At 46.0% G+C, this 12653-nt stretch overlaps 1 protein-coding gene across 5 annotated transcripts in view; it reads left to right on the top strand.

The window, feature by feature from the left end:
- The window catches only part of sbf1 (SET binding factor 1), a 56709-nt gene that overhangs the window by 39698 nt on the left and 4358 nt on the right, over window positions 1-12653 (top strand). For 4 of the 5 annotated variants that reach the window (XM_018697054.2, XM_018697053.2, XM_018697051.2 and 1 more), the window contains 23 exons: window positions 143-295; window positions 528-793; window positions 950-1122; window positions 1259-1332; window positions 2722-2914; window positions 3014-3141; window positions 3249-3424; window positions 5599-5735; window positions 6232-6439; window positions 6532-6728; window positions 7056-7193; window positions 7331-7426; window positions 7715-7789; window positions 8331-8503; window positions 8666-8842; window positions 8933-9034; window positions 9116-9301; window positions 10576-10702; window positions 10826-10956; window positions 11088-11432; window positions 11577-11782; window positions 11939-12026; window positions 12151-12282. In XM_018697054.2, coding sequence (XP_018552570.1) covers window positions 143-295; window positions 528-793; window positions 950-1122; window positions 1259-1332; window positions 2722-2914; window positions 3014-3141; window positions 3249-3424; window positions 5599-5735; window positions 6232-6439; window positions 6532-6728; window positions 7056-7193; window positions 7331-7426; window positions 7715-7789; window positions 8331-8503; window positions 8666-8842; window positions 8933-9034; window positions 9116-9301; window positions 10576-10702; window positions 10826-10956; window positions 11088-11432; window positions 11577-11782; window positions 11939-12026; window positions 12151-12282 — 3681 coding nt within the window. The remainder of the gene's footprint in view (window positions 1-142; window positions 296-527; window positions 794-949; window positions 1123-1258; window positions 1333-2721; window positions 2915-3013; window positions 3142-3248; window positions 3425-5598; window positions 5736-6231; window positions 6440-6531; window positions 6729-7055; window positions 7194-7330; window positions 7427-7714; window positions 7790-8330; window positions 8504-8665; window positions 8843-8932; window positions 9035-9115; window positions 9302-10575; window positions 10703-10825; window positions 10957-11087; window positions 11433-11576; window positions 11783-11938; window positions 12027-12150; window positions 12283-12653) is intronic. The other variant, XM_018697052.2, reaches the window with a different exon arrangement.

Raw genomic sequence — 12653 nt, 5'->3', positions numbered from 1 at the left:
CACCGAGTGAGAAGAGCTTTAGGTGAGCTTTAGGGGACCATTTGAGGTTGGTGGAATGTCCTTCATGTTGTCTGTCACTGGGCTTTTCTAAAAAGTAGAATGGATTGTCCCTTCAATAAAAGTCTCTCCTTGCCTTTGACAGAAACTAGGCGCAGGCATCACTCAGTTTGCCTACAGCTGTGTGCAGGAGCATATGGTATGGACCAACATGCAGTTCTGGGAGGCCATGTTCTACAGTGACGTCCAGAACCACATCAGGGCTCTGTACCTGGAAACAGAGGATGGAGGAAGCTCGGTGAGTATTTACACTGTACTCACCTCTGTCAGATATGATACTGAAGTGAACACAGAAATGATGAGTGTTAATCTCGCACTTTATGGCAGTAAAAGTAAAGTTTGTAATGAACTTTTGGCAGATACCTCCCACAGCAGCTAACAGACCAGTAATTAAGTCTCCCAACTTGCTCCGTCTCATACATGTCGTGAGATGATTAGTAATTAATGAACCCCCTTTGATTTGTTCTCAGGAGCAGCAGGATGGGTCAGGCGGTGGAAGGGAAATCAGCGCCCTGGAGCTGGCGTCAGAGCAGAACAGACTGTGGCCGACGCTCACCAAGGAAATGCAGACAGAGCGCGTGCAGAAGGAGGAGAGCACGGTGTTCAGCCAGGCCATCCACTACGCCAACAGGATGAGCTACCTGCTGCTGCCGCTGGACACCAGCAAGAACCGCCTGCTGAGGAGCTCGGGCCTCGGAGATGTCGAGAGCGTCAGCAACAGCTACGTCACGAACAGGTACGAACAGCTGCTGCCCTTCATAAGGACAAAAAGGATCAGACTTTAAAAAAATGAGCTTAATAAACTCAGTTACTCCTTTGCTGTAGCACTTTTCCTAAGCTGGTCAGTTAGATTTTAAAAACAAACGTTCAAAGCAATTTTTTTGTCTTGTAGTATTGCAGGCAGCATGGCGGAGAGTTACGACACAGAGAGCGGCTTTGAAGATGCTGAGAGCTCAGATGTGGCCAACTCTGTGGTGCGCTTCATTAACCGCTTTGTGGACAAAGTGTGTAATGAGAGCGGTGTGACCAACGAGCACCTTAAGGCTCTCCACACCATGATACCAGGTACAGCAAGCACCAAGACATGCTACACATGCTGATCTCTCATTGTACCGCAGAGAGCATCAAACCAAACTTCACTGTAAAACCTCTCATCTCTAGTCTACATCTTCATCCTTATGTCTTTTCTTTTTCCCTGCAGATATTGTTCAGATGCACATTGAGACGTTAGACGCAGTCCACAGGGAGAGTAAGAGACTGCCTCCGATCCAAAAGGTAACCAATTCCTATTTTTACGTCCCACTGGACAAAGGCCATGCAGACCCCCAGCCTGCCCTGCCCACTCCCCTCTCCACCAATCCCTACAGCTCAGGCTCACAGTATCACGGCAGGTACGTCTGTCTGCCAGAGACAGAACCGTGTGACTCACAGCACGCCTGAGCAGTGCATGCTGGGTGATTGCTGTCCCTTGTTGTGCTGTTTGGTCTCTGAAGCTCAGTGGAGCTCAGCCTGGCTGCTGTAGCTCCCCGAGGTCCTGCAGACCTGAGTGCCTTCAGTCTGAAGGGTGCGGTTAGTTGTGCGTGCAGTGTGTTTGACAGGGATGGTGCCTGTGCTGAGCTTGACTTGACATGTTTTGTCATTTCACTAAAGACTTCGGACTGAAATATGTAACTGCTCAGCCTCTGGTGATGTAACTCCACGTGAGCAGTTTGTCTTCATCCATCATCACCCTGGTTTTGTATTCGGCATTTTCTGTAACACATAAGTCCATACCCTAAACAGGTAAGGATCAGTTTCAGGTAGTGGGAATGAGATTGTAGTCTGAGTGGTCTGTGATTTATAGCTGTTGGGATCCCAACACTTTGTTTCTGTTGCTGTGTTACTGCAGCTGGAATGCAGACATGAGTGCATTAGGTGTTGCGCAACAGATTATGAAACAGGTTACTAAAGTTGTAATTCATTTCCTATCAGAGGTAGAGTTCCTAAGGAAACTGTCTGGGCCTCACTGGGGGACAGGAAGTGATGTAAGGGGTTGGAGGACAAAGCCAGCTTCATATTTCATATTGTTCATATGTAGAAAAGCTCAGCAGCAAATAGAGGCCTCTCTGTGTGAAAATGTGAGTCCTTTGATAAAGCTTTGGATCCTCAGGGACTTCAAAAACAACAGTCCTTGTATTATTATTCTTTTTTTTTTTTCTTTTTTTTTTAGAAATTAAGAACCCACTAACAACATTAATATATAGTTTTTAATGTGTATTTATCTTCTTGTTTGTAACATCATCTGTGCCAAGATCCCACTAGTCCATCTTGGCTGACGTGCTTGTTATGCAACAATAATACAATAATTTCAACATCATCCTTTTTCTGTGTAACTCCCCTAAAAGTCATCCAGCCAGTGACTCAGCATGGTTGATTTTGATGAGTGGAGTGATTGTAAAAGAATTTTAGTTGTTTGTCGTTAATATGCAGGACTGCATATTTACTCACATATTTGTTCAACTTTGAATAGTTTTGTTGTCTGTTTAGCTAAATGTAGTACCCCTGTTGGGTATCATAACACCCTAATAACTTAACAACTTATTTTTCACCTTTTGGTCTGGAAAGCAAACTCAAAGCACTATTAATACCCACCCCCCTTGTCCTCTCTTTTTTATCTCTGTGCAGCCCAAACTGCTGAGGCCGACTCTGTTGCCGGGCGAGGAGCTAGTAATGGATGGCATGCGGGTCCACCTGATTCCCGACGGCCGGGAGGAGGCTACGGGGCTGATGGGAGGGCCACCTCTACTCCCCGCCGAGGGTGCAATCTTCCTCACCACTTACCGACTCATCTTTAAGGGCACGCCTACAGACCCACTGGGTGAGACATTACACACGCACAACACATAATGTTGATAGGTATGGGTCAGATATGCGAGTCCTCTAAACCCAGCTCTTTGTCTGTGTCTTCTTCCTGCAGTGGGTGAGCAGGTGGTCACTCGCTCGTTCCCCATCGCCTCTCTAACCAAGGAGAAGAGGATCTCAGTCACTTTACCCATGGACCAATTTGTCCAGGAGGGGCTGCAGCTGCGATCCTGCACCTTCCAGGTACCCTTACATTCTCAACTTCTATCTTACAGAACAAGTCCCTTTTATTCTTTTTTCCTGTGATTACCATTCTTTTCTTTCATGTACTTTTTTCTTTGTACGACTAGCTAATGAAGATTGCGTTCGATGAGGAGGTTGCATCAGACCTGGCCGAGGTTTTCAGGAAGCACATGCACAAGCTGCGTTACCCTCAGCACGTCCAGGGCACCTTTGCCTTCACTGTGGGTCAATGTGGCAAGCTAGTGGTGGAACACAAGACCAAGGACAAGAACCAGTCGCTCAAGTAAGGAATATGTAGAATGAGTGAATTTGTCAATTGTCACATTTTGAAATTTGTCAAGGAGAACTAAGTTAAGCTCCAAGGAAGCATCCATCAGTAATATAAGCCAGGCTGACAGGCTGTTAAATCACTCCTAACCTTTGATCCTGCCACATCCTGTAGGTCAAGCACACAGCAGTTATTCCCTGTGGGTAACACAGCAGGTCACGCAAATGATACTTTACATCTGTAATATCAGCTAAATTTATTATTTCATATTTGCCCTACTTAACAAAGACACTAATTTTCACCTCCTGCTCAAGAATTTCTTCTCCATATTTCACCAGGCCAAAGGTCATATGAAGTCACAGTATATTATATGTCCTAGGTGGTAAAGCCAAGGGCATGTTCACATCTACTATGTCTGGAGTTCTTTCAGATGTGATGGTATCGTCAGTCATGTCTGAAAGTGTTAGGCACAGTTTTTGTTCAACTATCACAGTTTAGTAGGAAGGGGAAAATAAAGTGAACAAACAGCAGAAAATGCTAATCTTTATGTTTAAAGCCACTGTTCCTTGTTTGAGACAAAACATGCAGAGGGACCAGTGGGGTCTTACAGCTTGAGATTGGCCCTCTGAAAAAACAGTGCTAGCTTAAAGATCAACTGCTTTTATATTTGGATAAGAACAGAAGCAAACAAATCAGTAAGTCAGTGTAAAGTTACCCTGGAGTCTTTTTGTGAACAAACAAAAGTTTCAGTTTACTTCAATGTTTCTCGACACTGTTTGAGGTGTAGCAAACATGTTGAGTCTTTTCCTCCTCAGAAAACTTTTTCAAAGCTGATTTTTGAATGTTTTAAGTCGTGCATTGTTTATATCCATGTTCTCCATCCTTTTCTGTTTTTGGCAAAATGTTTCATTTTTGTGTGCTGCCACCACCGTCAATTAAGTATAACAGACACGCACACACACACACACACACAAAATGGAGACACACTTGTAAAAACAATGTTCTAACACCATCAGCCAAAAACCCCACAGAGCTTATTGCGGGTCACGCCAACAGTGTTTTAATGTGTTCTTATTCCCTTAAAAGAGTAGTTCTGGTGCATTGTGTTGTTGTCATCATAAGGCTGTCAGTCAGTCAATCCCAAATAAAACCACAACATTTTGCTTTTGCACAAATTAAACAAATGACATGTCACATGTTAGCTCATGAGCTTTAGAGGTGTTAGTGGGAAGAAAGTTAGTGGATAGAGAAGCTAGCTGTTTGCAGTACACATTTGATAGAGATCTCATCTAACTTTCTGCAAGAAAATGAAGGAAGAGTATATTTCCTATAATGTCGGATTGTTCCTTTAATCAACACTCTTCCACACTGTGAACTTCTAGAATTTCCCCCTCTGCTGTGACTGCTGTTGGGGAACTGGTTGGAGCTCTCATAGCAACATCATCAGAGTTCATGAATATGATGCATTGAGAAAACATGGCTGTAATCTCCCTCTGTGATCATTTGGGGAAAAGTGGCCTTCAGAGTAATCTTGTAGTGACATTATTTAGTATCAGATGTAAATTTATTTGTAAATGGTGTGGTCGATTCAGAATGTGGTTTTAATTTCTTGCACTACCTGTGATGTGTGAGTGTCATACATTTTAGTTTCCTGTCTCTGCACTTTTCAATTTGTCTCCTCTTTATACAAAGTCCTAGCAACCAAATGTCCCCTCCCACAGTCCTGACCACACACACACACACACACACACACACACACACACACACTCTCTCTCTCTTGCTCTCCCCCTCTCTTTCTTTTCTGGAGAATGAAAGGGAGCAGCCTTTGAATAATTCATTAGTGGAAAATGTGGCAGCTGGTTTATCAGCCCTGTTGTTTCCATCTCTCTGCACTGTGTGTGCCAGTGTGCTTGCTAAAAAACCTCCATTCAGACATATTAATTCTGACTCTGGCCCTGTGGCATGCTAACCCAGCAACACATCAGTGAATTCGATTATGCACTCAGACGAACACCGACTCAAATGTGCCCATTGTCAGCCCAGGTTGAGACTACTCCAAACCTAACCAAAGACCCAGCAGGATGTGACTGTCAAGCAACTTTGACAGGGATGTGCTGTTGAATCAGAACTCTGCATGTGTATTTAAAAATGGTCAACTTATCTTTATCCTCCCCCCTCGTCTTTTCCAGGACACTCTCCAAGAACCTGGTGAAGAGTGCCAAAAGGACCATCGGTCGGCAGTATGTGACCAGGAAGAAGTATTCTCCCCCCACCTGGGAGAACAGGAGCAGCTTCCAGTCAGAGTTAGATGAGGATGAAATCTCAGGTAATCTCAGTTGTTTTTTTTTTTTTTTGTTGCTCTTTTTCAGCCCTTCTCTGATTTATTTTTTATTTTTGGTATTGTTCCAAGCCAGAGTGAGTGACATCACACTCACAGGAACAGGAGCCATTCAACTGTTTAATTTAACTTGCACTTAAAATTAAATTTCAACTTTCAACTCTTCCACTTAAACAGCTTTTTATATGTCAGTGTAACATTTGATGATTTTTACTCAGCAGCTGACAGCTTGGCTATTTTCAGATTTTACACTTCAGCTGACATTTTGTGCCCACACAACCAAATAACATTTCTACTACTTAACTCACACTTGAACTGTCATCAGGGCCTCCTCTTCTTTCAGTGAGTTGTATTACTTAAACTTCAGTTGACATTTCATCTCCAAAATTGAATGTATCTAAAACTTAAAAAAAAATCCATTAATGTGTCCAGTACCCTGTAAAGTCAGAGAAGAAGAAAAGATCTTTCCTGTGTGTCTCCACAGTGTCAGAGGAGGTGGACCAGAGCTCCCTCACTCTCTCCTCCACCATCCGCTCATCGGACAGACAGACCATGAGCAACGTGGTGGAACGAGCCTGTTGTCGCGACTACCAGCGCCTTGGTCTGGGCACGCTCAGTAACAGCCTGACACGTTCCAAGAACGAGCCCTTCAGGATTTCGACTGTTAACCGCATGTACACCGTCTGCAGGAGGTAAGAGACCATGCGGAGTCACAGATAGGTGGGCTGTAAGTGGTTGGGAAGTGTCTCCTCAGTGCTTATTACAGCGTGTGTGTGTGTCGCAGCTACCCCGGCCTGCTGATCGTGCCTCAGAGCATCCCAGACACAACCATCCAGAGAATCTGCCGCTGCTACCGACAGAACCGCTTCCCTGTGGTTTGCTGGAGGAATTCAAGAACTAAGGCTGTCCTGCTGCGCTCTGCAGGCCTCCACGCTAAGGGTGTTGTGGGCTTCTTCAAGTCCCCCAATGCCCCCACAGCAGGTAAAAAAAATAATTTAGGCATCTCGCTGATGATTACTATAACTTATAACCTTTATATTACTGGGATTGTTCTTTTTTGGGGGGAATTTCTCGATTCATGTTCACTCACTTCCTCACCAGTTCTTATTGTTGTCTGCCAAGATGCTCAGAGCTCTCAGTGGAGGAGGAGTAAGGAGTACAGTGGTCATGATAACAAACTGATACTGTGATCCTAGTATTAAGTATATTCAATGGAAAAGAAATATAGATGAGCCTTAATCTTTTGCAGCTTATTTACCTGAAACAAAAAATGTATTCGTTACGATCGTGTGTTTCCTCTCTGTGCAGTGCCCTCCCAGGCAGACTCCACCAGCCTGGAGCAGGAGAAATACCTGCAGGCCATCATCAGCTCCATGCCTTCTTACAGTGAAAGCAGCGGCAGGAACACACTCAGCGGCTTCACCTCCACACATATGAGCACCTCTGGTGGGTGGACAAACACACCGTTAACTTGGTCTGTCATGCCAGAGTCCCTGCCCCAAGCCAGTGATGTCGTAACACAGTGTTCACCTACATAGTGTCTAACCTGACGTTACAGAGCTGTTGGTTTCTTGTGCACACAGACTCATCAGATAAGCTGAGGCAGCCCAAGATCGGCGCCCTGATGAAACAGGTGATGGGTGCAAAGGAGGACGTTCCCGGAACCTTCAGCAGAGGAGGTGAGACTTTTGTGTACCCGCATGCTGCTCCTGTAGGTTCTCTGTTAGCATCACTTAGTTCACCACAGTCCTGTTCTCAAAACAAATGTGTGAATTGTGTTTTAAGTCCAAAATATGTCGCTGAAACTGGAAGTGGACCAGGAGGATGATGAATCAGTCAATCCATCCCTTGTAGCTAATGTTTAGATCTGAGAGTGTGTGTGTGTGTGTGTGTGTGTGTGTGTGTGTCACCATCCTCCATTGTGTGCCGTTGTTGGTTAACGGGCCGTCTCTGTCATTTGACCTCAGCTCTGGGTCAAAGGGCGAAAGTCATCTCCCTCTCTCAGCCCAAAGTGTCTGGCAAGGCCAGGAACCCTCCTAGAGGTACAGTAGGCCACGCCCCCCACACCTTTCCCTCCATTCCTGTCTAACCAATCAGATCTCTTTAACAGTAGCGTCCGTGTGTCTGGCGTCGTCCCTGGTAGTTTGCTGTCTCTGCAGACTAATGGTCTGTTGTTACTGCTTGTGTTTATCAGAGAGCTGCTGTGTGTGCATGCTGCTGCTGCAGCTCTGCTGTCTGACATCTGTTGTTTCCTGTTTGATTCTTTTCTCTGTTGAATGTCAACAACAATAAGACTTTCATCATAATGTAGCTGTTGTTCAGATCGATGTAGCAGACTGGACTGGATAGATTGCAATCATTTCTTCCTTGTTTACCAGCATGGCTATTATAGCTGTGGACATTGTACACATCAGTGTGTTTTAAAGGATAATTCCAGTTTATTACACCTTGAATCCTAATAAGTTGGAATGATTCTTTAATGGCTGTTTAACATGGAAAAGACTTCCACATGAGGTTTACTGACGTGGTTATCATGTCATGATTCCTTTAAAAGAATACTTTGTGTATGTGTATGTATTGAAGGTAAATGGGGCAGTATCCGAGGCAGCGGGCGTCTAAGTGCCTACAACCCAGACGTGGGGACGCGTCTGGCTGGGAAAGAGTCTCCACAGCCCAATGGAGGGCCAAGCGAGGCGCTGTTCCTCCGCCAGCAGAGGGCCTACCTCTACATCATCGGAGACAAGGCCCAGCTCAAGGTGAGCACGAACACGTGGTGGTGCTTACAGCATCAATCAGTCTTTTTGGTCATGTTCATATGGATGTAAATCCTCACCTCATAAAAAAATTGAACACCCCTCAGGATTGAGGGCTATAGAAGGTAAACTGACTTGTGAAATAACTGACTTCATTGTGTTCAGGGAGGGAAGCAGGACTCGTTCCAGCAGTGGGAGGTGGTTCCCATCGAGGTTTGTGACGTGCGACAGGTGAAGAACAGCTTTAAGAAGCTGATGAAGGCCTGCGTGCCGAGCTCCCCGCCCTCTGACCCCAACATGAGCTTCCTGCGCTGCCTTGAAGACTCTGAGTGGATGGCTCTGGTCAGTGCTCATCGGTCTTTCATAGAAATGTGATGATTTTACTTGGGCTATTTGTTCTGACTGTATGTGTGGTGTGTGTGGTGTGTCCAGCTGCACAGGGTGCTGCAGGTATCTGTCCTAGTGGTGGAACTTCTGGATACAGGCTCATCAGTCATGGTCAGCCTGGAGGACGGCTGGGACGTCACTACACAGGTTTGACTGACACCGAGACACTTTGTTGTTGAAAGCTGTTCTCTGAGTGAGGCTTAGAGTGACTGTGCTTTCTGTGTGCAGGTGGTGTCCCTGGTGCAGCTGCTGTCGGATCCCTACTACAGAACCTTTGACGGCTTCCGGCTGCTCGTGGAGAAGGAGTGGCTGTCGTTCGGCCACAGGTTCAGCCATCGGGGAGCGCAGACGCTGGGCAGCCAGAGCAGCGGCTTCACCCCCGTCTTCCTGCAGTTCCTCGATTGCGTGCACCAGGTGGGTCTGCAGTGATGCAAGAGATGTTTTATTTCAGTGATAGAGATCCTGTTATTTCAACCTGCACCACTGTGATACTGTGCTGATTCTTATCAAAGGTCAACATCTCAAATATCTCTGATCTTATCTCTGATCTTATCTCAGGCTAAAAAAACAGTAGGTTTACTGAAATGCAGGGATTTCCAACCACAAAGATAGGAAAAAACTGATTCATAAAAATACACACTAGGCATGCTGTGTGCTAATATATAGCATGGGGAAAACAGGACTCGGCCAAGAGGTGCAGTACAGCCAGCCAGTGGGAGAATCCAGCTCAAGTGACCCAACATGTTCTTATTTTAGAGCCACATAGAGAGTGTTTAATTTTTCACATGTGATGGCTGAGAGTGAGACAAAGACAGATTTCCAAAATGGGACGGGAGAAGCCCAAAGCGTGTGGGTGAGATTAGCTGGTCCAAGGTAACCTTTATTTGGATCAGTGCCAGGATCGATGAGAGCTAGTTTGCTTTCAGACCAGTGGACTTTGCATTGGAAGACCCTGTGACGAGCACTAATAGATGAAGTTTCCAAACTAACTGCAAAACCCCAGTCTCTGTTGAGATCCTCAGACCAAGTAGCATGGAGGTTATCAGAGGCTGAAGACTGGCACGTGAGGAGAATGTTACAAAGTGTTGAAATGGTACCTTTGAGGTGAGGATTGGAGTGTACAGAGGATGGAGGCACTTTGATTTCCCAATGTGTGCAAAAAGAATTTCTTGGCCCAGAACAAAATGTAACAGGAATTCAGCTTTCCTTCCTCTTACTATATAATGCTCTGTGTTTACCTGTAAGTGTGACATTATTTCCTGTTTTCCCAAATAGTGACGTGGATTCTGCCAGCCTTATCACACACAGGATGTGTGGTTATATATCACTTTAGTGGCCCTAGAGTTATGACCCTGCTGTCTGTTACCGCCCGACACATCACAGCTTTTATTACAGATGACTGTGTCGTTCAGCCTCTGTGCTGTATGAAGCAGAACCTTTATGAAGAAAAGGAAGATGTTGAAGGGGCAGATACCAGTCTCTACAATAATAAAACTAAATAAATTAAAACTAATTAAAACTAGTAAATGAATGTGCATGTCAGGACAAGCATTTACTCAGTGTTTCCTGAGGTTTTAGTATTTTTCATTCATAAAACATATGGTGTTGGTGTAAACACACCATATATGATAAACTCTCCATGTGAAGCTGTAATCCTGACCTGTGTTTGTCTGTCCCTCCTCCTTCAGATCCACCTCCAGTTCCCAATGGAGTTTGAGTTCAGTCAGTACTACCTGAAGTTCTTGGCCTACCACTACGTTTCCAACCGCTTCCGCACCTTCCTGCTCGACTCCGACTACGAACGCATCGAGCTGGGTAAGAACATTTCTGAATCTGAGGAGTGTTGTTCCACTGTGTGTCCTGACACTCGTAGATGCAGTTCCTGTTGTTCTGACAAGCTGTGTGTGTGTCTGTGTGTGTGTCTGTGTGTGTGTGCAGGAGTGCTTTACGAGGAGAAAGGAGAGAGGAAAAGCCCTCAGGTGTGTAAGTCTGTGTGGGACTACATCGACAGACTCAACAAGAAAACACCCATCTTCTACAACTACATGTTCTCTCCTGAAGATTACGAGGTGAGCCCCCTGCACAGAAGAATATTTAATACACTGAAGTCACTTTAGTTAATAAAGATCATACAAGTGTTAAAGCAACACTGAGACAAACTCATGCTGGTGAATTTAAGGTGAGCAACTGTGTGTTCTAGGTGCTGCGGCCGTACACGTTCGTCTCCAACCTGAAGGTGTGGGACTTCTACATGGAGGAGACCCTGTCCGAGGGGCCCTCTTACGACTGGGAGCTGAGGGGCCGGCAGGAGCGCGTGGCCGAGGAGACGCCGGAGAAACCCGACACCAGCGGGACCAAGTCGCAGCGGCGCGTCGTGTGGCCGTGCTACGACAGCCTGAGCAAGGTGGTGCCCGACGCCATCACCAAGCTGCTGCACGACCTGCAGAGTCTGGAGGCTGAGCTCGGTCAGACGTCGGAAAAGTGGAAGGATACGTGGGATAAAATCAAGACCACACAGAGAACTGAGACCAAACTAGAGAGCAAGGTGAGACAGTGGACACCATGTTCTGCAGTGACATCTTGTGGTGATAAAGTAGAATATAAAGTTATTATTCTTCTGCAGAGGATGACCGCCTGCGGTGACATCTTAAAAACTCACTCATCCTTCTCTTTTCTCCCTCTTCCGCAGCCATCGTTCTCCAGCTCCCTGCTGATGTCATCCAACCTGAGCCACCAGCGGCGTTCTCAGGGCGTCTACCTGCAGGAGAGCGGCGTGGGTTCCTCCATCAACCTGGCTCTGGACTGCGAGGCCAGCGCCACCTCCACGCCCGTCGCCGGTCGGCCGAGCACCAGCACCCTCTACAGCCAGTTCCAGAGCACAGAGAGCGAGAACAGGTCTGTACCCCCCCCCCCCCAAAAACACCACCACAACCACACCACTGTCTCTGAGAGGAGAGCTGAGACCTGAGAGGATTTGTGTCACCAGTTAATAGATCAGATAAATGTGTAAAATGTTTACTGTCTTTTTTTTTTTCCACCTTCTCCCATCAGGAGTTTTGAAGGCATCTTGTTCAAGAAAGGGGCATTGTTGAAACCATGGAAACCACGGTGGTTCGTGCTGGACAAGACCAAACATCAGGTAAGAGGAAGTGAAAAATGAATATGAGAGAACTTTACTGATGTCAACGCTCCAAATTCAGAACTCTGTAGGTGAGAATGGTTTGTCTTTACCGCCGTCTCTAACACCGTGTCCCTGTCTCCAGCTGAGATACTACGAGAGCAGGCAGGATAAGGACTGTAAAGGGGTGATCGAGCTGGCTGATGTGGAGTCTGTCACTCCAGGAACGCCTGCCATGGGAGCACCGAAAAATATCGAGGAGAAAGCCTTCTTTGATGTGAGTCACTTTTATCTCTGGTCTGTTACTGCATTCACAACATGTCAGCAGAGTGAGAGGAGCAGGAAAACCTCCAAAGATTCCAAGATGGTGACTCTCCGTTGCTACACTTTCAGTCACAGCAGATGAATGGGAATTAATCGTATTCCATGTTTGAAGTGACTCATTTACAAGTGGAATCAGATATAAACGGCATATATTAAACTAGTCCATTCATCAGTCTTTCTGCTGTTAATAATCCATATGTCAAATCCTGCTCCCTCTGTGGGATCCCGAGGCATCCTCAGTCCAGATCTACCTCTAGTGGAAGGTGCCTAGGTGGTATCCTGGTACCCAGTGTTATAGAGCCACCTCAACTGCCTCCCTGCGGT

The sequence above is a fragment of the Lates calcarifer genome, linkage group LG18 (genome assembly GCF_001640805.2).
Source record: "Lates calcarifer isolate ASB-BC8 linkage group LG18, TLL_Latcal_v3, whole genome shotgun sequence".
NCBI lineage: Eukaryota > Metazoa > Chordata > Actinopteri > Centropomidae > Lates > Lates calcarifer.
The sequence above is the reverse complement of the archived record's forward strand: the minus strand, read 5'-3'. Positions and strand labels throughout refer to the sequence as shown.